This window comes from Hippoglossus stenolepis, chromosome 21 (genome assembly GCF_022539355.2).
Source record: "Hippoglossus stenolepis isolate QCI-W04-F060 chromosome 21, HSTE1.2, whole genome shotgun sequence".
Taxonomy (NCBI): Eukaryota; Metazoa; Chordata; class Actinopteri; order Pleuronectiformes; family Pleuronectidae; genus Hippoglossus; species Hippoglossus stenolepis.
Genome location: NC_061503.1, coordinates 15,705,546 through 15,730,086, shown reverse-complemented (window position 1 = coordinate 15,730,086; position 24,541 = coordinate 15,705,546). Strand labels below are relative to the sequence as shown.

The window sequence follows — 24,541 nt, the reverse complement described above, 5'->3', positions numbered from 1 at the left end:
TCCCAGTGCCAACCAGCTCTGGACACTCAACAGTTGGCAGATTCCACTGGCTGTTAACCAAACACTGAGTCAGAACACAGTTGGCCTGGTTCCTTACAGCTGCACACATCTGGGCAGAGATTCACGGTGCAGACGTGACGGTGTAGCATCAGAGAATCCCTGAAGAACAGTGGTTTCACTGTGGACTGTAATTATTTGTCGTCTTGAATTCTGACAGTCGACATAAGATATCTCTGTTAATCTGTAGCATAAACTGTATATTAAGATGGACAGCCCGTTTCCACTTCCTCCCACCATCCAGAAATGATGCCAAATATCTCAGACACGAACGCTACCATCTTGCGCAGCTGTCAATCATGAAGTTTCACTCTGTTTTTATAGCATTAAATAACTACTTCCTACTTCCTGTGCCAAGAACTACCTACGTTTGACTGACGTGTACTTTGACTTTTCAGCTTGGCCCACGTCCCTTCAGAGAATATGGATGAAGCAGTGTTTATAACCTATATTCGCTGTCGTGTCATCCTTATATAGATTTTATCTGTATAAGGACACAGCAGGGCTCTGAGATTGAAGTCTCATCCTCTGGGAACCATGAATGTCTAAAGAAAGTAGTAATCCATACAACAGTTGGATGGGCTGCCGAGCCTCAGGGGTAGAGTGGGTCGTCCACACACTGAAGGGTCCGGCACTGAACCTCAAACTGCTCTTGACAGATGTGCCGGCAGAGTGTGAATGAGATTCATTAAGACTTTGAAAGTTCTTCATAAATGTAAAAACCTTTATTTAAGAATTAGTTTCTGTCCCATGAGGTTTTCATGAATGATTCAAACTTATCACACGAGAGATGAGGGCTCAGAGACGCTTCGAACCGGCCGGTGAGGAGTTACAGACCCATGGTTTGTCAAAGGCAGCGAGTTTGTGGAGAGGCCAAGTATGTGAGAGGTCTGGGGGGGGGGGGCTGCGAGGTGAGACATTAACCTCTCCTTGAGCCCATAAGAGGAGGATTTGGACTTTAGGTGAGGAATCTATGTGAAAGGTGAGACATCTTTTCTCTTTTCACCTGCTTTTTTCTTGAAGTATTCAAAGGGGCCGCTCTCGTCACCATGGAGACATTAGGGCTCAAAGGAGCCTGAATAGAGGATGAAGACCAGTCACAGTTTCCATCACGTTACCATGGTGACGTGACGTTATTGTCAAAGTTCATTCACAACTAAAGCTGCCGTCCAGACAGGTGGCACGTTGAGCTGCACACTACAATACTGTGAATATACATGCAATAGAGTTTCTGTGTAGTACTATACTAAATATTGGACTCAGGTGCTTCCTCTTCAGGTCTTTGCATGTTTACTTCCCTTGTGTTCTGTCACTGTGGTGATTTAGCTGATATTCATCTGAACCAGTCTGAAGTTTAAACCGTTCAAATCGTCCTTTTAAGGCTGTTTTTATATTTAACTATGTGTCTGCATGTGATCTCTGTCATCTTATACATTAAACAGACACTAACTCAACCAATGGACTGCATTTATATTGAGCTTTTCCACTCATGAGCTTTAGAAGTTGCATTCAAGCATTAGCCAACATTACCATAGCCACGAAATCCCAGTAAGTACATCCACAAACTATTTTAAACGATGGCAATGATCACAAAACAGTTCTAAACAACCTTCCTTCATCCATCTTGTGTGATGGACCCTCCACAGTTAATCAGTCACTGCCCTCGCTCTCTTTGCTTCTCTACCTCTCCCTTATGTGTTAATGTACTTTAACTGTCCAATTATTCAGTTGGTGTGTGTCTCCGCTCACAAACCGGGGGGAGGATCTGGAGACGTGAAGAGGAGGTGAGAGGAGGAGCGGACCCCGGACCAGACTGTATATCAGACCCTCACTCTCAAGCTCTGCTCTCCTGCTGGGTCTAAAATCCTTGTTTCCTCCGGGTCCACTATGTTGGGACAGCTACTTCTTCAGAGTGCGGTGATCCTGTGGCTGGTGCAGTCGACACATACAACTGGTGAGTGTCTGAGGCTCCTGCTGCGTAAAACAATGATCCACTCAATAGTCAGGTTGGTTTGTCAAATATTGGATTTAAATTCCTATATTTTGCAAGATTAAAAGCATGACATGACTGAGGCCTTGGATCAGGGAGGTCAGTTTGAGGAAAGTGCCTTGTGTAAATGTTGACGTTAGAGTTCAACTTATCATGCAAACGTGAAGGTGGTTAAAATCACTGTAAAGTTAATACAGGACTGTAATTGGTCAATTAAGCAGCTTTGGACTTAGTTATCACAGTTATTAGAATCCTAAAAGAAACTGAGCTTTGTGGTTTATTGTTGGATGAAAAGACATAAAATATACAGTGAATGTGTCCATGAAATAGTTTTACGTGCAGCTTTCCCTCTTGAAGATAAACCTGTTGATAAAAGTTTATTTCATCAACTTTTTACACTGTATTATCGTGAGAACGTCTTAAAACCACCAACGTGTTTTGTGACTTCTACTGTGGTGATCTTTACCTCCACCAAGGAGGAAAAGTTTTCGTGTGTGTTTGTTTGTTAGCAGGATTACGCAAAAACTACTTAACAGATTTCCAGAAAACTTTGTGAAGGGTGCGTTGTGGGTCAGTGAGGAACCCATTAAATGTCTGTGCCTGTGAACATCTTCGTTGATTTCTCAGAATAATTCACTGATCTTGATGAAAAAGGTCAGGTTTGTTTAGGGGACTGATATTTGAGTGTGAACAATTTGGTGCAGATCCATATAAAAATCCAGATCTCGTGAATTTAAATGTAGTTTCTTAAGGTGACTGAGATATAGTTGATTGTAGCATTCAAATCATTCGCACCAGTCAGTTGTTTACCATATTGCTCTTTAAATTGATTGGACACCATCCAGTCAGATTCCAGAACTGAATCGTGCAACATTCGTCCAGATTTTAAGATATTGTTGATTGAGATGAGTAGAAATCACCAAAAGAAGTGTTTAAATGGTTTTTCTTTCAGTCTTGTAAGACTCAAACTGTGTTTAAATACCTGCTGCTTCCGTCTCGTGCGGTGCGACCTGCTGAGACGAGCGAGAGACGACACAGATGTCTCTCTGATGGTCGGGTTTGCCTGTCAAATTTCAAATGATGATGTTAAACTGAAATCTTAGCAACGCGACTTGTGAAACTCCTCCGTGGGTCTGGCGCTCCTCCAACTTTTCTTATGATGACGCGAAGCAGCCATATATCCAGGTTTCTCTTTAGGCCGCGGCCTCGGCTCCTGAAATCAAAGGCCGCTCGGCTCCAGTGGCAGCAGCAGTCTAAATCTAACATCCCCCTGTGAGGAGGCAAGAGAATGGTTTTACTGCTTGTACACAGTCACTCCACTGAGTCCGCTTCAGTCTCACAGAAAATGTTTGACAGACTAGTGACTCACCAACAAACTGACTTTAATGAACATTAATGTGTAATTATAATCCAGGGACCTTATGGAAACTACTGGGGATGGAAGTGGGGCTGAAAACTTTACTTTTTAAAAACACAAGGCCCTTCCCATCATGATAATATTTTTGAATACCCAAAATAAAAACATTGTAAGACAATAATCTAGAAGTAAAACGTCACACTGATTTTAAAGATCCACTCGACATGTTTCATCTTATTTACAATATTTAGCAGATGAACTGTTTGAACTGTAGTGACCTGACAGTAGTTTTATATGTGTTTAAGGTTATGGAGCTGCATCAAGAGTATCCAATGGACAAGGGCAGCATCCTTACGGTGAATCCTTCACTTTCTTTACACTTTCTATCTTTATGAAACATGAAAATTATTGCAATTGTGTAATTTTGACACAAGCCGCAGCTTTAGCTCAAATGTGTTGCTTCTCTTTTCTTTAGGAAATAAACCCCAAAACGGTGGAGGACTGGGAAGAATGCTGATTCCATCAAAAGGTAAATTAACAGTAAATTTCTTTATCTCTCACCATTTCCTCAGAATTACAGCTTCTGTTTGTCTTATTATTTTATTTCTTGTTTTGAAGGTGTGGGTCAGGCCATGGGAGCACAGCATGGACACGGTGGATACCCTACGAAAGGAGCAGGTCAGTGGCTACAGAGCGTGAACACTGAATAAATCTGTGACGGCAGGTTGATCTCGTTTGAGAATATAACTTTCCTAACGTTTACCTCAGGTTATGGACGAGCAGCTGGAGTTCCAACAGCAAACGGAGCGAAGTCTAATGGTAAATGTGTTTTCACACCAAATTATCAGAATGTCAAATAAAACTTTTTCTGACCACATATATGATCTGATTAAGGCTACGGAGCCGCTGCTGGTGCGACCAATGGAGGAGGAGTGAAAGGTGAGTTCACCGTGAACCTGTCTTTATTTAAACAAATCATCAATATATAAATATGCTGAATGTTTTGATCGTGTTTTAAGGCTACGGAGCAGCAGCTGGAGTGACAAATGGTCAAGGTGGCAAACCACAGGGTACGTATTTTATTCTGAAATCAAACTCACTGAAGAAAAGTGCTGTATTATACTGAATGTCATCATCTATGGTAACTTAGCTCATACAGGAATTTAAAAAGGCAGATCCATCCCTGTTTCCCACTGTTCAGCTGTCTGTCTCTGCTTTGTGCTTTGTGTTTCTAATGCAGGAGGAAACCCAGCACACGTACCAGGTGGAAATGGAGCTAAATCCTCTGGTAGTTACACTTTATTGAATAAATCTCTGCACCTTTACACCGATGGCAGCCGTCGTTACGAAGCCACTTAATGATGGATTGATAAGATACAATCATTCTTTGCAGGATATGGTGTTCAGGCTGGTCCAGCTAATGGAAGACAAGTGAAGGGCAACGGTATGATACTGATGACACACACACACACACACACACACACACACACACACACACACACACACACACACACACACACACACACACACACACACACACACACACACACACACACACACACACACACACACACACACACACACACACACACACACACACACACACACACTGAGCAACGACACAAATTAAATGAAATTATCTTTACGTTCCAGGCTACGGGGCTCAGGCTGGTGGATACGGTGGACAAGGAACTAAAGGTATTTTAGTGTATTAGAGGTGATGATGTACTAAAAGGTTCATCGATTGTATTTTGGGGCCAGACTTTAACTTAAAAGAATATTTAGGCATATTGTTGTTGTTGTTTTATCAGCCTGTGTCAGTGTGAACAGATTCAAACACATCTGGGATCAGTAAATCATGCTTCTTAACAATATAGGGGGTTTAATTAACAATATATCTGTTAAATAAGTTATTAAAATCACATGTATAAGTAATATTTTCATTGGGTTTAAGTTAATCACACTGTGTCTCTTTACTCTGCAGGTTACGGAGTTCCTGCTGCTGCTGCACCAAATGGAAACGGTGGACATTTGAATGGTGAGTCCACGGTTTGAGTCATTATCTGGACAGTTTGTTGTACGTATGTTACATTAATAGTTGAAATAAAGTGAATCAGTTTGAAATCAATCACAAAACCACACGAGACCGAACGAGTGTCTTGTCTGGTTTTTAGGTTATGGTGCTGCAGGTGTTCTGGGAGGGAACGGAGCTAAATCCAATGGTGAGTGAGATTCCCACAATGCTCTGGGTTCAATAAGAAATTCGATTAGATTTCACATACAATCGACAATTTATATTATATCCTTAAGTAGATGAATCACGACAAATGTAAATAAATTCGATTTCTTTTTGCTTGATTTCAAGATGAAATGTGTTTGTGTTGTTTGTATTTGTAGGAAACGGTGCCGCAGCTGCTGCACATCATGGGCTCTTAAATAAAGGCAAAGGTAAGATGCTTTTATATGAATGTTCATTGATCAGATTGATTTTTGATTAACTTGGCAAGAATTCAGTAAAATCAAAAAGGAGAATTAAAATAACTAAAACCCCCAGTACAGTTTTTCTTAAAACGCTTGGGGGTACCTAATATAAATGTGGATAAAACTGACAGAGCTTTAAAACACACATTTAAATAAATAAATTGGTATCAGATGTTTGAATATAATAATTGTTCTTTAGGTCAAGGAGCTGCAGCCGGTCCTTCCAGTGGAAATGGGGCGAGACCAAATGGTGAGACGTGTGAATGGGCGGCCTGACGCCTTTTGAGTTTCTATAAATAAAAGATGTTCGTCTGTTTGACTGAAGTTGTCTCTCTCTGCTAAAAGGACACGGAGGAGCCGGCAGTAAACCCATGAATGGATACGGGCGTCCACCTTACGGAGCAGGTAAATCATGACCTGTCACGTTCTCGTCCAGGGAATCAAACGTTCACTTTACACGTCTGTACTGGTGTGATTTAAGGTGCAGGTGTGGGAACGGGACCCTCCAGAGGTGCGGGAGTGCCTCAGCTGGCCCGGAACCAAGGGAAAGGTGAGTGGAGGTCATGACACAGAGCGGAGGTCACCTCCTGATCCACCAGTTAACAATGTGTTTCTGTTCTTCCAGCATATGGCGGCAATGGTTATAATGGTTACGGAGCTCAGCCCATGGGAGGTGAGTCATACACCAGTCAGTGTGTGTTGATTTCACTTCAGGGACCATGGTGAATAAAACATAAATGCTATTTGTTAATATATATGTGTGTGTGTGTGTTTTATTTATAGCCTATAATGGCGGTTATGGTCAGGCTGGTATGGGTCTGGGGTCTCGGTATGGAAATGGAGGAATGAAGGGGCCGAAGCACGGTAAGGTTATATCTGCTGCCTGGTGAAAAATAAATGATCTTATTAGTGATTATTACATGTTTGTTAATTCGGCTCAATTCCAATTTGATGTTAAAATGTCAGGTTCCAATGGTGCTGCTGGTGTGCCCAATGGACAAGGAGCAAAATCCAATGGTAAATGTTATATAATACAAAATATCACACATAGCAACAATAATAATTCCTCAGATCAACTATTTAAATCATTGTATTTTAAATGTAAAGGTTATGCAGGAGTCAGAGGCCCTGGGGGAAATGGAGCCAGGCCCAATGGTGGGTCAACCTCCAGGATATTTCCAAATTCTATTTTATTCTTATCACATTTAAAGTATATGATCAATAATCCTCTTTGTGTTTGTGGAACTGTTCAGGTTATGGATTCCAGAATGGTGGAGCCACCAGGCCGGCAAATCCAGGTTTGTGCATGGTCACGATTAAATAACCTCGATGATTTTCTGAAATTCCACATATTGTAAATGTATATGTTTAATGTAATGTAATTTTTAGGGTATGGTGGCTTTCCTAATGGGTATGGATCCAAACCCAAAGGTGAGACTATTTAATCCTCTTTTAAATGATTGATGATGATCGAACACATTTCAATCAGATGAAGAAGCAGTTTGTTTTGATTGACAGGTTACGGAGCCAACAGGGGAGGAGCAGTGAGAACTCAACCAGGTACAACTCGTATTTCACACGTGTCACAAACTTGAGTTTTAAATATAAAGTCAGTTTTAGATCTTTCTATAACGATTTCTTTGCTCTCAAGGTTATGGAAACGGAAATGGAGCTGCTCCCAATGGATATGGAAATAAACCCACTGGTGACTGGTTATATTTAATGTTAGAAAGTATTCATCATGTAGAAATGACGCCTTGTGATGGAGAATTATAATATGTTGTGTTGTGTTTGACCTGAGGTTATGGAGCTGGAGCTGGAGCTGGAGTTCCCAATGGATACGGAGCAAAACCCAACGGTACATCCTGTTAATATGCAACTTATACACAGAAGTAAATAGTTTGAATTCAAAACAAATCTAAAAAAGAGATTAGTTGAGGAAAGAAATATTAAATATAAGAAATATGATTAAGCATTCTTTTTGCATTTAATCATGACACCATAAATGCATCTTTAAAAAGAAAATACATTTTACAAAGTTAATTCAATTTCCTTTTTTACCAGCCTTGCTCACTTTGTGTTAAACCTTCTCTCCAGGTCATGGAGCCAGAAACGGGGCTGCACTCGGGGGATATGGAAGCCATCCAAATGGTTCGCTCCAGCTTGTATTTAGGAAATTCAAGAATTCTTCATGTGTGTATAAGTTCATCTTGTGAAGTTATTGGTCAGTTCACAGTGTCACTGTTTGCAGGACATGGAGGAACGAGAGGAGGCGCCAAACCTCAAACTACCAAAGGAGTTGGAGCTGTGTCCCCGGGTGAAGGAGCTAAAACACTCGGCACCGGTGAGAAGTCTTGTTAATATTAATATCTATATATAACTCATTCAATGTCTGCACTGCTTGTGTGATTTGTGAAAATTGTTTTTTGTCAGGCTATGGTGTTCCTGCTGGTTTACCCAATGGACAGTTGGCTAAAGCGGCAAATACTGGTAAATGCACTTATTCTGTTCTGTTGATGAATATGTGATGTGAGGCTGTGAATTTATTTATTTTTCTTTCTTCTAAATGATGCTCTGAGTGTTTTCTTTACTCAGATGTGGTTTGGATGTCTCTTGTGTGTTTGGTTCTCAGGTTACGGCGTGATGCCAGATGCGATGGGTACGAAGGGGGCAGGTGCTTCCAGTGGAAAAGGCCTCAAGGGTGGAGCTTTCCCTCCGATGCAGCCAAGTGCAGCACCACAGGAGGGCGCTCCGCCTCAACTAGCAATAACTCAAGGTGCAGCGCCTGTTGCCCCTGCTGCCCCAGCCCCTGAGCCAACCAGTGGCATCCTTGTCATGGTGACACAGGAGAAATATCAGAAGCAACCGTCACCTGTGCCACAAGGAAAAGGCTACAAGCTGATGCAGCTAATCGCCACACCAGAGCCAGCACCAGCACCTGAAGCCACACCTGAACCAGCACCCGTGGTCCCACAGGGAAAGGGTCTGAAGGAAATCATATCCGGACCTGAACCAGGGATTTCCCACAGTGACCCAGAACCAGAGCCGGCAGCAGTCGTCCCTCAAGGCAAGTGCTGTGAACTTTGCTCCACTTGATTTCTAATGCAACATTTCCAAATTGCCTCTCAACTAGTTTGGAGGATGTGTCGATTATTGCTTTGCAGATTCACTGCAACACAAAGTGTAAATGCGAGAAGGCATTTCTTTTAATGTGTCCTACATATACATTGTATTCTGTTTATTGCTGCACAGAGTCATTGGGTGTAATCGATCTTAAACCTCTAGGTTATGTGACTGGCAGTGCTGTGCCTGAGCAACAAGGTGCAGAGACAGACGTTGTTTTGGGGGTAGACAGCACTGGGGAGGGGGGTGCGTCCCCTGAAAGCACCACAGCTGTTCCTGAAACAGCTACAGACACAGGGAGCACCGTTGCTGAAGAGACACCGACTGTGGGTGTGACTGAGGTTTCACCAGAAGAGGAGGACGTCCAGAGTCCCCCTGAGGCGGGACCCGACAGGCTCGGGGTCAAAGGTGTCCCTGCAGGGGGAACAGGGGCAACTGGTAAACTGAAGCTCCATATGGGTTCTGGTGTTGGGCTGCATGTGGAAACTGAAACCTGCATCCGTCCTAACCTGCATCCGTCCTAAGCAGAATGTTACATGATTCATCAGACTGCAGGATTAATGTTGTTTTAATGACTAGAATTCAGTCCAACGTGCCTGTTCTAGTTTTGTAAATGGCATCGGAAAAATGCTTCATGAGTATTTATCTGAAGTATTGAATGTATATATATCTTTGAATACAGCTGTTACTATTACTACAGGAACTATTTGATGTCATGCAGGCTCACAGCCGACCTGAGACTGAATCCTAGTCATAATGGTTATAGTTGTTTCTACAAATTAACTGTGTGATCATAATTTACGTATGTTTCTGTGTTGCATGAATAACTTTATTTTTCTTATCCTGTGTTCCTGTTGAATTCTCACTCTCAACTTTGTCGTATTTAAACTAGAGTCACTAAAGCTGTTTTCAGACATGACCTGAGCAGCGTTACATTTGATAGACAGATGTGGTTGTTTTCTATCTTCTCAGTAACAAAGTGAAAAAGGGAATTTCCCAAAACATGGAGGTATTCTGTGAATGTTTGAAGCAGTTTGTGTGTTGATATTATGGATTCATTCTCAGTGTGTAAGTGAGAAAAACTGTTGGTTGTGTTTGTCTGGAGTTATTTGTGCACTTTGTTTATTTAAACATTTCAGTTGGTGCGTTCAGTGCATGAGCTGTAAAGTATTTTATGTTTAACCCACTGACTCAAAACCACAGTCTTTACTTGAAGATGTTGAAATGTAACGAGATTTAATAGCTGGTTCGTTTCCATCTATACACAGATTTTTATTTTGTCCTTCTGACTTTCAGAGAACGGAGGAGGATCTTCAGTTTCCAAGGGAAAGGGAGCGAAACCTGGTAAATGTTAAATTACTTTCTTGGCATAAATATACATCTTCCAGAGAGATGTCAGTGAATCAGAAGTGATTAGACTAATCTTACTGGTAGTACATACATGTATCTGCGTGTTTTAATACATGTTCCCATTGTTATTATAGACTGTGGACCATCAGGAGTACCAAACGGACAATGGATGAAAATACCTAGACCAGGTGAACAGAGTATATTTCATGGCTGGTGATGTGTTGGATGTGTACTTTCACTTTTTACTGCACGAACAATATACTCTAATGGGATCGGGACAGTTTTGAAGTAGTTCAGTAACGTGGACACAAGTTGAGAAACACAATATGTACTTGATCACGACCCTTATTATTAACACAGAGTCGGAGCAGATGATGAAAACTGAGTGTGCATGTTTTCTCTTTGTCATTTGAGGTTACAATGAAGGTGCTGGAGCAGCTGGCTCGAATACAAAAGGTACTTGTACCCTGAGTTCACAGTATAACACAGGATATTTTACATATAGAAAGGTTTATATAATTCATGCATGATCCTTTCATTCGTTTTGAGGTTATGGAGCCGGAGCTGGTGTTCCCAGCACACATGGGGCTAAACCCAACGGTAATCTACTTTATTCTTCATTACCAATATTCATGTGTATGAAATACTCACAATGGAACATTACTGCAGGTTTTATCATTGTATAAAAGCAGAAATGACTGTAGGTGTGTGATGTCATTGTTTAGGATACGGTGCAGGTGCCGGTGCCGGGGCATTTTCAAATGGAGGAGGAACTAAAGCAAACAAACCAGGTGAGGAACCTGGATCTGAAAATCTGGACTGCACTGATCTGCTAGTTATTCGTTTATATAACTGTATTCTTTTGGTTTCTACTGTAATTCTACCTGTTCACTTTTCCATGATATAAATAAAACACCTTAGATATCTGAATCAAGTTGTTTTTCTCCGCAGCTTATGGAGCAGGAGGCTACCCTGTCCCTGGACTCGGCAACGGATATGGAGCTGGTAATATTTACTGTCAATATAAACATACAGTGAATAATTTAAATGTGTTTTTACACGTGTTTTTGTTTTACATGTGTAGGGTTCAGATTTCCTTATGCAGGGAACCCGAAGCAGCCTGGTGAGTTGAGAGAAATTCACCCCGACAATAATTATAAGTAGACGTGTGCTGTGTATTTTGATAATTGTTGTGTCTGATCTCAGGTTACGGACAAGGAGCGCACCCTGGAGCCGGATATGGAAATGGAAATTCATACGGAGGTGCACTTTCCAAGGATATCTATAAATTATAAAACATACATGAGGCTGTAAACTGGTAGATGTGCAGAGGTAGTTTTATGAGTTCTTCTTCTTTGCAGGATATGGAAATGGCTACACCGCTGGTGTACAACCTGACTTTGCAAGCAAGTATATTTTTATATAAATATTTAACTAAGGAAATATTTTTGCAGCAGTGGCACATGAATTACAGTAGAAGTCAACGTTTCTCTTTCCCTCAGGTCTCGGCCAGGGTTCACCCACTGCTGACGCCAAATCAGGTGAGATAGAGACAGAGAACATGAGATTAACAAGACACAGATAGTGGAACTGTGATAATAACACATGGTTCTACAGGTGGTGCAGCACAGGTTCCTTACAACGGAGCCCCAGTGGTTCCTGCTGGACTTGATGGTAAGACCATAGCATCATGTAAAACTCCTGCAAAGTGTAAATCAGCTCATGGGGTAAACGTTACCAGGTGTGATTGAGATATGTTGTCTGTGCAGGCATTAGTCAGTTTGAGCCTCAGGCTGCTGGACTCGGACCAAATGGAAAGCTGGGCAGCGTGTACGGTGGTATGTACTGTGCAGCTTCACACATTCAAATCTTTATCGACGCAATAAAACTTGTGAGGAAAGGATTTTATTTCAGGAGAGAATGTTGAATGCTCTTCCCAATGTTACAGGAATGGGCGGCTTGCCTTTCGCCGGTCATGGAATGGGTGCAGAGAAATTCAACGCCAAGTACGGTGAGTTCTTGGAGAAGCTTGGAGAACTTGACTTGACTTCATGGGTTTATAGCTAATATAATTCTGCCTTACTTTGAAAACAAGACACTCTAAATCTTTAATCTTTCAAGTTTCTTTCTCGTTATTTATGTGCCAACCAACTCACTGCTCCTTGCTTCAGGCATTGGTGGGTTGCAATTTGGTGGACAACCCCTCAGTACAGGAACTAACGGAGCAGGAAAGCACGGTATGTTTCTGTTATTGTTGCCTTTATTTGTGTGTTTTGAATGCATAAGCTAAAATGTCCACTCTCAGGTGTCTCTTAAGAGTAAGTACAATCAGCCTTCAATGAGGCCATGTGCGTCCAGTAACTGTCTCCATTCCCTCCAGGATACGGTGGAGGACCATATGGACCTACAGGTGACGGGAAATCAGCTGGAAACTATGGTGAGAGTCTTGAGCAGCCATGAAACAAAAAGTCAACAGCGTTACAAAAAGATTTGTTGAACTATGAAGAGACTGTTTAAGAGATTGATGGACTGTAAATATCAATGGACGACGCGTCTCCTCAACCTCCCACTGTTCAGAAATGAAGCTAAAATATCCCGGATACCAACGACGCCATTTTGTGCGTTTGGAGCCAGAGTCTGTGCAGCAGCGCTAATTGTCAGTCCCAGCTGTCAATCATGATGCTGTCAATAACTAATTAAAACCAAACTGAACCAATCAGAAACAAGAGCACTTGAACATACATCAGTGTGAAAACATCTTTGAGAAAAAAATTATTTGATGTGTACCGGACGGTTTTTGGTTTGATCCACGTCCCATCTCCTAACATTGTGGAGGCAGGATTTATGACCTATACCGCAGCCAGCCACCAGGTCGCAATTTAGATGCTTTGGCATCACTTTTGAGGTGCAGTCATGTCGGCCATCTTTATTTATAGTCTACTAGTTGGATCCATACCAATATTTCTGGCATGTTGGCCCCATACTGAGCTACTTGATATATTAATGTTGATTTTAATGCCAAAATTCTTTCAGGCGGCCTCGGTGCCGGCATGGGAGGGGAACCTGCCCCTGGACAATATGGTCAGTTCTTGCTGTGACTCGTAGTTTAATCTTCATTACTGTAGACACTCCAGAGAAGTCATGTGATCATTTTATACTGTTTTCTCTCCATCTCTGCTCAGGACACACTGGGTTCCCCAATGCTGGCCAACATCTCGGACTTGGCAGTAATGGAAATATAGCTGGAACATATGGTGAATAATTAGACGCACAGAATCCCTGTCACAGTTTTGTTTTTGTTCTTCATTTGTTCATTTTATTTCTGTTCCTGTTTCTCCTCTTCCTGTGCAGGTTATGGAAGAATGCCTTATGAAGCTCAGCCAGCTGCACTGAGCCCCGAAGTCAAATCTACTGGACAATATGGTAAAACACATTTCAGAAAAAGAAAAAAACTATTGTGTGGTCATGACATTTTCTGGCCACCAGATTTTGTAGAAACATCCACGTCCACAGTCTGTATTTATTTATTATTCATCTATAGGATCAGTTATATACACTTTCTTCCAGGTCTGCCTGCGTCACCATATCAGCCTGAACATGTCGGTCTTGGACACAATGGAAAGTTGAGCAGCCAATATGGTGAGCTGCAGCAGACATGACAGCTACTTTCTACACGTTTCTACATGTGTTGGTTTAACTCGTCGTCTTTGTGCGGCTGCTTCCTGCTCAGGTGGCGGAGAAGTTCCCTACACACCACAAGCTCTTGGTTATGGGGGCGAAGCCAAATCTGCTGGGAAATACGGTACGTCCCTTTAAATGTTTTAGTTTTTTTCCGTTCTCATATCAGTTTTATTTGGTTTCCATGTTTGCTGAATGGTTTCACATCAACCTCTTCACAGGAAACCAGGGGGCGTATCCCTCACAGCCCCTTGAATCTGTATCTGAAGGCAGATCTGTCGCAGATTATGGTATTTCTGTCATTATTGGTACCATTTATCCCTCATGTCAGATTAGAAATGTGCCAACTAATCATTTTTTTATATGTTTTTGCTTAAAACAGAAACGGCCGGTTTACCTTACGAGTCCCTGCCCTCCGAGCCAGATTCACCTGGAAAGTCTTATGGTGCGTCAGAGGAGGTTTCACTGCACAAATAGACCGAAAAACACCTCAACCTCTTCTAATCTCATGTGTTTTTACTCTGATCTTAGTGAAGGGAGAACTTCGGGCTCCAGTGGCTGCAGTAGAGAGCGAGGGGATGTCTGTGGATGGATATGGTCAGTTTACTGTGTATCTCTACATGTCTCTTGTGGCTCCATTGAACTTAGATCAATATTCAGCTGTTGTTTGTCCCTTTCAGATAATGTGGGCTATATAAACGGACATGTGCAACCTGAAGGTAAAACTAGAGACAATCATTTTAACATTTTAACTCCCTAAATAATGCATTGACAAAAAGGAAATTACATTAGTTAAAATATTCACTATAGCTGTGTCATTTCCTGCAGCTCTCACTCCCGACCCCACCCTGGCCTACCCCTCCGTCCCGTCCTATCTGCCTCTAGAAGCCTCCTTCGCACCTGATGTGTTGCCTGGAGCGGGCGTGGAAGACCTGCCCGATTCTGACCTCGGTCTCGATTCTGCAGCCGCCACGGAAACGCACGGTGTGGTCGAGGTGCCTGAAGAATCCGAGGACCTGCTACAACAGCAGCTGCCACGGCAGATACACATTCAACAGCATCTCAAGCTGCATTTTCACCCACAAGGTGAGTCCTGGAGAGGTAAAAGAACCACTGACAGAACTTCTAGACTCCAATAAAGTAGTATCGTGGAAGGGAGAAGATAAAAGAGAGGATGAACTTTTCAGGAAAGCATTTATCTTCTCATCTAACTCTTCACCACACTAGAATTACCATGTTGTGCTTGTATGCCTCCTCCAACCAGTGCAGATTTCATTTTTTTAACCTTAAATCCAACTGAACATTTGGACCAAATGAAGAAATTCCGTCAAGGTGTTCTTGAGATATTGTGCAAGCATGTGACAGACAACAGGAAGACACAATTCCTATGTCCTCTTGTGGTTGCCGGAGCAAGATATTTAGAGATATTCAGAGATAAAATAAGTTATTGGTCATTTGCAGACTTGCCAAAATTTGAATCCAGGAAGAGGCTGTAAATTTGATTTGTAATAACATGTAAAAAAAATGTCTTTGTCCTCAGGAGCAAAGGATAGAAAATATGATCTGAATAGCTTCTTTGGGAACAGTGGTTATCAAGGTGAGAACAGACTCAGAGTAAAACATCGTTCACTTTGTATTTTCCTCAAACGTCCAACTCATCGTTGTCCTGTTTTCTCTTTTCCTCGCAGGTTAACTGTGCCGACAGTGACAACATCTGTGTATCTCACTTTATCTCCTTCTCTTCTGCTGTATGATATTTTTTAACTTTTTTTCCTAATTGTATATTAATTTTATTTTGTCTCTGGTATCGTCGTATTTTTTGTGTTTGCTTGTAAACCAAGAGATAAAATAACATTGAAGCAATGTTGAGTTGTTCGGTTTTAGTGTAAATTTCTGCGTTTCCTATTTGTCCTGCACTTACTGTTCACTCACTATAGCAAAGAAGTGGTTGATGAAGACACGGAGATGAATTGCTACACGCAGTCAGGGATTTAGTTGAATTGGTCAGTTTTGCCTGGATGTTCTCAACTCAAAATACTTCTATAAACCTTAATTCAGTCTAATTTATTTTGCACGGAAATGTTTTTGTTAGTTCTTCATTGTATAGTATTTGATCGATTAAAAACCATCTAAGAATCCCAATGCTGTTTCACTCATTTGTGTGCATTTCCTACATTTATTATTACAATTTATTATATGTTTAAACGTACAGTCAATCATTTGTGAGCCACAGATCATCCCGAGTGCAGCAGAACGTGAGCAACAGGTGAATGTTGCTGACTACAAGGAGGGGAAATGCAGAATATGTCTCTGTTTAGGATGAAGTTCAGGTGAGAGTGGGTTATGAGCCGCGTTAGGGAGCAGCTGTAGTCGTGCACGTGGCTTTCCTTGAGGATTACCCCAGATTAGCGGTAAGATCTGCCCTCGGATTGGTCCCACTGAAGGCATGCCACTTGGCCAGCTCAACAGGTTGCTCGCTTGGACTTACACCTGCCCAATGATGGGTCTCGGGAGCCGTGGTCATGACTGTGCGACAGCGGAGTCCTGAGCAGAGCGCGGCCTCTTCTAGGATGTAGATGGTGAGGAAGCTGTTCCGTCAACTAAATGTGAAGGGGGCCTCGGCTGCAGGAAGTAGTGATGGGGCTTTACAAAGGGCCGCGGCTGTTGGACTTTGCAAAGACCCCTCTGTACCTCCAGTTCAACAAATATGTCCTGACGGGCTACCGGCCGGTGTCCTCGGCTCAGGAGTGCCTCAGGAGTCTCTTCTACATGCACAACGAGCTGGGAAACATCTACACCCATGGTAAGTGCAGAAATAACTGTGCACACACTTCAGCTCTCGTGGTGTCAGTCCTGACCAAATTTAAAATATGTTTTTAAAATGACCTTTAAAAATACGTCTCAGTTAAACACGCTGCACAATGTTCATCTCATCTTTGCAACCAATTAAAATACTCAGCGGATGTACAAATAAAACAGTTCACAAATGTGCACTACTCTCACTTGCAGCCAGATAAGTACACTTGACAAGGGTGTGTAATGAGGATAGGGGGTATTAGCCATAATCTGCCCCGGGAATACCTGCCATGGAAATATCCTCCTGTCAACTAGGTCCTCAGAGGTTTGTGTTTGCCCGACACTTTTCAGCTGTAAATGCCCCTAAGTCTCTTCAGCAAAGCATCCTGGACTCACACATGAAACGTAACTGCACGTGAGCTAAGACCCATGCAGACTTCTGAAGACATCTCCTGCTTGCTCCATTTTCTTTCCTTGGCTATCCCCTAAGACCATTAAGACTAACGCTCTTACTCAGGGGAAGTGAAGGGCATTAGTGTTGGAGCGTTACTCTGGGTTTCCTCTGTGCATCAAGCCAACAGCCACATCTTTCACAGTGATCCTGATAAAACATTAACAGAGGAACGGTTCCTCATATTGATCTGCAAATGGCGATGCATCTTTTTAACTGTTGCAACTAGAATGTTGGGCTTAAACTAGACAACTAGCACATATCTCCACCAAGGGTCAACAGTAACCTGACGTTCAGTCAAAAGGCACCAAATTGAAACAAACAAAGCAATCAACAATTGGACAGGTGTCCTGTCGGCAGTAACCATAAGAAGATACCACTCATCTTTTTCTTTGAGGTTAAGAATGAAACTACTTTGTGTAACTGTCAAACTGTTTCCATTTTCAATTCCTTATCTTCTTTCCTCCCACCTCAGGAATCCCCTTTTTCCTCTTCTTGGTGCTAATGCCTTTCAGCATCCCCTGGATGGAGGTGGACAACATCTGGATCTGCCTGGTGCACTACCTGGCCTGTCTCTGCCCCACCGTGGGCTCATTGGTCTATCATGTGTTCATGAACCACGTGGGGGGAGAACACGTGTACGACACCCTGCTGTCCCTGGACATGTTCGGGGTCTGCCTGGTGAACACCCTCGGTAGGTCGTTCAAGTCTTAGGGTTTTTTCAGTGACTGCAACGACCTTAAGTTTGGTCGGTAATATTCAGAGCAGTTTTTCAAGTAAAGCAAATTACACGGCTCACTTGTCGTGACGTGGTAAATGCTAGAATAACTACACTGTGGTTGTTTGCCATATAGACTCAAATCAGGTCTGCAGAGATCAAATATCAAGAGTCAAGTTCAAGCCAAGTTTCACATCCTCATTTTCATGACTTCAAACGTCCGACTCCTGTGGTAATAACAGTCAATAATATCCGGGTTAGTTTCACTGACATGGTTTGTTTTTTGGTGCATCTTCCCTTTTCTGTGTAGGAGCACTTCCCATCATTTACATCACCCTCCTGTGCTACCCCATCATACAACAGGCTGCCCTGCTGACCTACATCCTCCTGTCGGCCTATGGTATCTACTGTGCCACCACGGCCCGCACCAACGTCCTGCGCCTGCAAGCTTTCATCTGGCAGGCTCTGTTCCGCTTCAGCCTCTTCCTGTTCCGAGTGTACGGCAGCGGGGTGGGCAGCCCCAACTCCCTGCGCCTCTTTGTCATCATGGACTCGCTGGCTGTGCTGGGAGGGCTGGTCAACATCATCCAGATCCCCGAGCGCTTCAGCCCGGGCCTGTTCGACAACTGGGGCAACAGCCACCAGATAATGCATGTCATGGTTGTTTGCTCCATCATCTACCTGCACTGGGGCACCCTGGAGGATTTAGCCTGGATTAAGACCTACCAGTGCCCGAATGAGGGTTAGGGTTATTCTGGGTGTGCCAAGCAACCATGAACTAAACGCTGATAGAAATGAGATTAAGTTTGAAAAGAGAGGCGAGTTGTGTCAAAATGCACTTTAGTCCTATAGCTGCTGAGATTCTTCATGAGGGAAGTTTATGATTTGACATTTTGCGAGAGAAGAATAAAAGGACCTGACTGTTGTAACTGTGAAACTCATATCAATTAAAAATCCTGAGCTTACTTGATTTTTAGTTTGTTGAAATGCAGTAGTTCTGGGTATTTTTAACCCATAACCAAAATAGATATTAAATGGACAATGAAATTATTATATGTAATAAATTATATTTTTCTATCTTGTTTCAGCTTGTTTTTTTTTCTTCCATGCATGATGAGGATGATTTTGTGACAAAGTGAAATAAGTCGAGTGGTTGAATGCTTCTGTTGTTTAATTGCAGAAAAGATATATTGTATATACACCGAAAAAGATCGGTTAATTTATTGCTGAAAAACTGTTTTGAAACTCATTTGAAACGTGGCAAAACATAACATTCCTTTTCATTGGCATCCTTGTGAACTGAGAGCTCTGCGACTTTAGTCAAGCCGGCACCTTCTCAAACACAGTCACCTCAAACCAAAAGCAGCATCTCATAATGTGCAATTGTGGCCACTTTAGAAAATTAATTAAGTCTGAGAGACATGTGCAGTAAAGGTGGAAAACATAAACCATAACACAGCAGCTTCAGTGTTTTATAACACACTTGTTTTCTCCGGGCGAGCGCGCTGCGCTGATCAGTCTTCGTCAGAGCTGGTGTCGTCCTCTGGCTCCGACAGGTCGGCGATGGGAAACCGCAAGATGGCGGCCACTCCACTCAGCTGGGTCAGCTCTGAGGATGCAGACGGGGATAAATCAAGAGGGGACGACACCGCCGGCACAAAGGTTGAGTTAATGTTTCAGTAGAGAAGTGCAGAGGGCGTAGCTTCTGTCCGTCCTTTACTTCCTGAACTGAGAGCGGCATCGACGGAGAAAGTCGCCCCATGTGTGGCGAGTGCTTTTGTTTCAGAGCAATTAAGTGACACCAGTAAATCCCTGTTCACAACTGGTATTAGCATTTGGGATCCGATCTCACTTCCCTGTTCTACATGCAAATAATCACATGCGTCATTTGTGGTCACAAAGACAAATGTGTGTTGTTTTTTAGCCAGAATGACTTTACAGATGTGTCTGATGATGATGTTTGTGTGTCTGCGTGATTTGACAGTATGTTGCTGGGTTGTTAATCAGATGATGAAGGATTGTGTAAGTTTATATAAAAAAACAAAACAACTTATTAATATAGATTGAATAGTTTGTATTACTTACGTTCACCAGACACATGAAGGCTCGAGAACATTCTGCATGAAAAAACAAAGGACAGGAAAAATGTGAAGTTTTGTTGTGTACTTCCTGGTGAATGATAACATAGGGAGTCTTTTGGAAGATCACTGGTACCTGACGGTGCCGCTGTTGTCTCTCACACTGTCCACCAGGCGGACGTAGCGGCTTCTCGTGGGGACGTCCTGATGTCTGCATATACACACAAAACATGTGACTGTGTTTTGATCACAAACAATCTCTTGCCTGACCAGTTTAAAGCCAATAGAGGTGCAGGTGGGTTTTTTTCGTTTTATTCTTCTGGCATAAGAGGGAAATAAACAGTTCATTCCAGCTGCAGCCAGTTCTGTCAGTAAAAACAAACTGTCCCCTGCTGTGTGTATTTAACATAGATAACCTAAAGATATCTGGCAGTGACACCTCAGAGCATGTACCTGAACAGGTTATCACTTATCAGCAAGGTGTCGACGGCGAGACCTTCCGCAGCTTTCTCCACATGGGCCAGTCTGAGAAGATGCAAAGATACGAAGGTTGTTGGTTCATCAGTGAGAAGGAATGAGGCTTCACTGGGTCACGGCCTACGTCACCACTCACCCATAGAAAGCTCTGTCTGGCTCATGCTGGAGCATCTTGTAGAAATCCTCCAGGGCTCTCACCTCTCCCGCTGCCTGCATGTTACATTTCACACCAGTTAACACAACAATAATAATATATCTAATATGTATTTACTGGACGATGTGTAAAACAAACTGATTTACCTTCGTATCAGACAGTCGACTTGTCACAGAGGGATCAGAGAGGATTTCTACAAAACACCAAAACACAAGAATTGTACTAAGTTTACATGTTCTGATAAGATTGTATTGCGTTATTGTCAGAGTCCATCGGCTCTTACCTTTTAGTGAGTACTTGTGACCTGATGACGAGTGCACCAGCATGAATTTGGGGCGATTCTCCAGCAGGAGCTTGTTGTCCTGTCGCACTGCCTCTTTATAGAGATATGCAATGAACTGGTCCTTCACAAACCCTGGACTGGCAACAAGGATGCACTTCACCACTAGTGGAGGACGAGAATTCAAAATTTGAACTTCTCATGGTAGAAAACCAGCAAAAATGTTGATAATAATAAACCACAATTGTGCCACAAAACTGACAGACACAGAGTTAGATGTGAGAGGAACAAATACAAATAAAGGAGAAGAGTGTGATGCAAAAGAGGAACAATGTATGCGAGTGCACAGCAGCCTTACCATCAAAATTGATGTGGCGAAGGATCCCCTGCATCACAGCCTCATAGAACCTCTCCAGCGCCTGCAGACAGAGGGAAAAACTGTTGATATAAATATATATATAAATATCTGTTGATCTTGTTTTATTAAAAAAAAACACAAAAAGGGCTGTCCCTCAATTAGGGTTGACAGACGGACACACTTCCTTAACCCGCCGACTCCCTGTTCCATCAATCTGTCCACCATTCCTTCAGCTGCCTCTCTTCATAATTCAACCCTCTATGACTCACTGTTTATAGCGACCCTCTCTTTCCTCCTCTTTGCTTTGGAAAGGTGGAGCTCGTGTTTCCGTGCAGTGACGTACCTTATCGTGCTGAGTGCAGCTTCCCCGTCTCTTGCGCGGAATGGTGACCTCCACTTTCGCTCGGAGCAGAGTCATGGCGGGGGTCACCAGCACCAGGTTGGCCAGGCCCTCCTGCATGACCACAGCTGCCACATCTGCCTTCTGTGTGGCATCACATGCCTGCTCTAAATGTTAAGAACAAACAAGGCAGTGATAAATAGATCATCTGGTGGTTGGTACTGTATAAACACATTTAAACTGTCTTGGTGGAAAATTACAGCAGCAATGACTCAATAGACCCCCACTCCATCAAATACATGAGGCCCATCTGTCAGCTCTTGTTTCACCAAATTCTGTTTCCATGGCAACACACTGTACTTGGTTATGTAAAAAAAATCTAAATAAGGACTGTGGATTTTCTGTGAGAGAAAACCCACTGAAATGTCACCCTGTCAGTCAGGATCAGCTGGGATGGATCAGACCAGGCTGAATAAATCGCTTACCGATTCTGTCCAGGACGACGCTGTCCCAGCTCTTTTTAGCCAGAGTGAACTTCCTGTTAACTTCAAGCTCAATAGTGTGGTAAGCCCCCATCTGAAGAGAGAGGAACACATTATAATCACATCCTCTCATTTTAAACAGAAGTTAACATTAAGACCAAATGAATAGTAAACTTTTTACAGTTATAATAAACCCTCAAATAGAAAAATGGAGTTAAACACACTTATCAGACACTATCTATATGTGTAATGTTTGATTTGAAACTTCTACCAATGTGACACAGCTACAACTGAATGTTTGCAGACCTTGACATACTGGTTCTCCTCTAAGTTAGTGCCCTTTACTCTCAGCCGACAGGCCTGGGAGTCAAAGTCGATCGTCTCCACACATAAGGTGAGAGTAGTGCGGATTCTGGAGCTGCCCACGCTTCCGGTGGTGGACTCTGTCTGCACCTTCCTGTAGGAGCAGGGGGAAAGGGACTTGATTTGTGATGCTGATGACAAGTTGTTTGAGTTTTCCAGACCAAAGCCCAGAGTGATACGCAGGAGGAAAGGGTGGAGGGAAAGAAAAACATCTGAAGGACAATCGCAATCATCACAAACACAGACTGAATCTAATAACAGACGCTTTATTAAAGCTAAACTGGACACTGTAATATAAGCCTTACTGGAGTAACCTGCATTAAAGTTGACATAACATTGAGCTGCACCTGAACCGACAGTGTCTGCTTACTCATTTTCCTAGAATAATAATATAATAGCTGGCTTCATTCTTTGTGTTGGGTGTGTCTTGGGTTCATTGCAGTGGTTGTAATTAAGCAATGGGCACTAACCCTATGCCATGATATCCTACAAATGCACACAGTGACAGAGCAGCATTTTTAATGATGACTAACTCGGGGAAGAACAAAGCAGTGGTTAGTGAAACAGGTCTAGCAGAAAGATGCTGCACTGGAAAAGTAGTGTACGTGGCTTCACGTCACGTTTGCGTGCGAGAGGTCAGTGGTTACCTGATAGTGGAGGCTCTCAAGCTGTCCCCGACTTGCAGCAGGTTGTAGGTGTGCCACATGTCCTCCGCCTCCTCGGGCATCAGAGTCACCTGACTGGAGAAACACATGCAGTCAACTAAACAGCTCCTGTGTTGACGTGACCATGAAACTGTGGATGTCTGCTTACTTTAAAAAGGATAGTTCACCCAAAAGTGAAATTTCACTCATCTACTCATCGCTATGCCGATGGAGAGGAGGGTGAAGTGTTTGAGTCCACAAAACACTTTTGGAGTTTCAGGGGTAAACAGCGTTGCAGCTAAATCCAATACAATTGAAGTAAATGGCGACCAATTCTTCTAGGTGTAATTTGAACCAAGTTTTTAGCCTAAATTTGCATGTCTGGGCTTAGGGACACCACAGGAGCAGTATGGAGGCATTTCATGTTTTTGCCATTTACTTCAATTGTGTTGGATTTGGCTGCAACACTGTTTATCACTTAAACTCCAGCAGTGTTTTGTGGACTCAAAAACTTCACCCACCCCCCCCACCAGGATAGTGGTGACTAGATGATGAGTGGATTCTCATTCTGGGTGAACTATCCCTTTAAGATAATCCACATTATTTGGGGGTAAGATGGCTCAGGAGGTTTGTTTTGATGACACATTGAGGTGTGTTAGCTCATGAGTTACTGAAGCTGTAGCCACATAGTCTGATCGCTCGCGCAGTGATATATTGTGTTATTATCTGTATATATTAACGATAACAGGGACTGTTTCCCCCCCACGCGTCTCTGTGGGTGCAGCTCGATGTGAGCTAAGTGGACACATGTACAGTCAGCTGGAAAGAGGCATGCTGGTTAGCTTGCTAGCATTAGCCGTTAGCCACTCACCCGGCATTGTCTTTCTCAATGTCTTTGTGCAGCAGCTTCATGGCTGGACGGGTTGTGTCTCCGTGTTATTACAGTGAAACACGCGGGTTAACGTGTGTCCGGCTCATGTTTGTGCGGAGCCGAAGTCGCCGACGAGCCGAACCATCTCCACAATGAATCACTCGATGTTGTCAGGACCTGTGACGACACGTCATGGCGTCAGTTCTCCCATCTTGGTCACTTCCGTGGGTGTCGCTCCTGCTGCGCCACAAATACACAGCGATACACGCGCCGTTTTCTGACTAAATGAGGATAAACGCGCAGAATCTGACGCTACGTAACAAAATCATCCATTTAAATCCAGCAAAAATGCGAAATAAACCCGAGATTCGTTGTTCTTTTCCACGGAGCGGTTTGAGATGAGCAAATGCTGACGGGCGTTGCGCTCAGCCAATCGGGGAGAACGGCGGGCGGTGTAAATACCGCCCACTGGCTAAGCCCACCAATAGGAGCG

General features: G+C 42.9%; 3 protein-coding genes across 5 annotated transcripts; 2 read left to right on the top strand and 1 right to left on the bottom strand.

Annotated features, from left to right (window-relative positions):
* Positions 1-1,795: 1,795 nt before the first annotated feature.
* Positions 1,796-16,178, top strand: cmn (calymmin). 3 transcript variants are annotated; one of them, XM_035145633.2, is made up of 56 exons: positions 1,798-2,011; positions 3,710-3,760; positions 3,880-3,933; positions 4,023-4,082; positions 4,173-4,223; positions 4,299-4,343; positions 4,424-4,474; positions 4,645-4,692; positions 4,798-4,848; positions 5,058-5,102; positions 5,389-5,442; positions 5,579-5,626; positions 5,802-5,852; positions 6,085-6,135; positions 6,231-6,290; positions 6,373-6,435; positions 6,511-6,558; positions 6,669-6,749; positions 6,852-6,902; positions 6,993-7,040; positions 7,139-7,183; positions 7,275-7,316; positions 7,404-7,445; positions 7,537-7,590; positions 7,687-7,743; positions 7,983-8,036; positions 8,137-8,229; positions 8,319-8,375; positions 8,518-8,952; positions 10,305-10,352; positions 10,493-10,546; positions 10,773-10,814; positions 10,908-10,958; positions 11,084-11,149; positions 11,310-11,363; positions 11,443-11,481; positions 11,565-11,621; positions 11,720-11,764; positions 11,861-11,899; positions 11,976-12,032; positions 12,128-12,196; positions 12,307-12,369; positions 12,530-12,595; positions 12,739-12,795; positions 13,392-13,439; positions 13,541-13,612; positions 13,710-13,781; positions 13,926-13,997; positions 14,089-14,160; positions 14,258-14,326; positions 14,419-14,481; positions 14,568-14,633; positions 14,717-14,755; positions 14,865-15,122; positions 15,577-15,633; positions 15,725-16,178. In XM_035145633.2, the coding sequence occupies exons 1-56, from the start codon at positions 1,945-1,947 to the stop codon at positions 15,727-15,729; spliced, it is 3,657 nt and encodes a 1,218-aa protein (XP_035001524.2). In that variant the 5' UTR covers positions 1,798-1,944; the 3' UTR covers positions 15,730-16,178. The 3 variants fall into 3 exon arrangements, with proteins under 3 accessions (XP_035001525.2, XP_035001524.2, XP_035001523.2); XM_035145632.2 differs by having other exon boundaries at positions 1,800-2,011; positions 6,367-6,435; XM_035145634.2 differs by lacking the exons at positions 13,541-13,612; positions 13,710-13,781 and having other exon boundaries at positions 1,796-2,011; positions 6,367-6,435.
* A 310-nt stretch (positions 16,179-16,488) lies between these two features.
* Positions 16,489-19,078, top strand: paqr4b (progestin and adipoQ receptor family member IVb). Its single transcript, XM_035145669.2, has 3 exons — positions 16,489-16,839; positions 17,759-17,977; positions 18,312-19,078. Exons 1-3 carry the CDS (start codon positions 16,674-16,676, stop codon positions 18,746-18,748), a joined length of 822 nt encoding a protein of 273 aa, XP_035001560.1. The 5' UTR covers positions 16,489-16,673; the 3' UTR covers positions 18,749-19,078.
* Positions 19,079-19,154: 76 nt separating this feature from the next.
* On the bottom strand, positions 19,155-24,437 carry pelo (pelota mRNA surveillance and ribosome rescue factor). Its single transcript, XM_035145658.2, has 13 exons — positions 24,049-24,437; positions 23,181-23,273; positions 22,477-22,627; positions 22,174-22,264; positions 21,692-21,855; positions 21,349-21,409; positions 20,994-21,155; positions 20,857-20,903; positions 20,693-20,766; positions 20,533-20,604; positions 20,216-20,290; positions 20,087-20,118; positions 19,155-19,610 (listed from the first exon to the last, which is right to left on the bottom strand). The coding sequence occupies exons 1-13, from the start codon at positions 24,087-24,089 to the stop codon at positions 19,516-19,518; spliced, it is 1,158 nt and encodes a 385-aa protein (XP_035001549.1). The 5' UTR covers positions 24,090-24,437; the 3' UTR covers positions 19,155-19,515.
* Between the last annotated feature and the right edge of the window lie 104 nt (positions 24,438-24,541).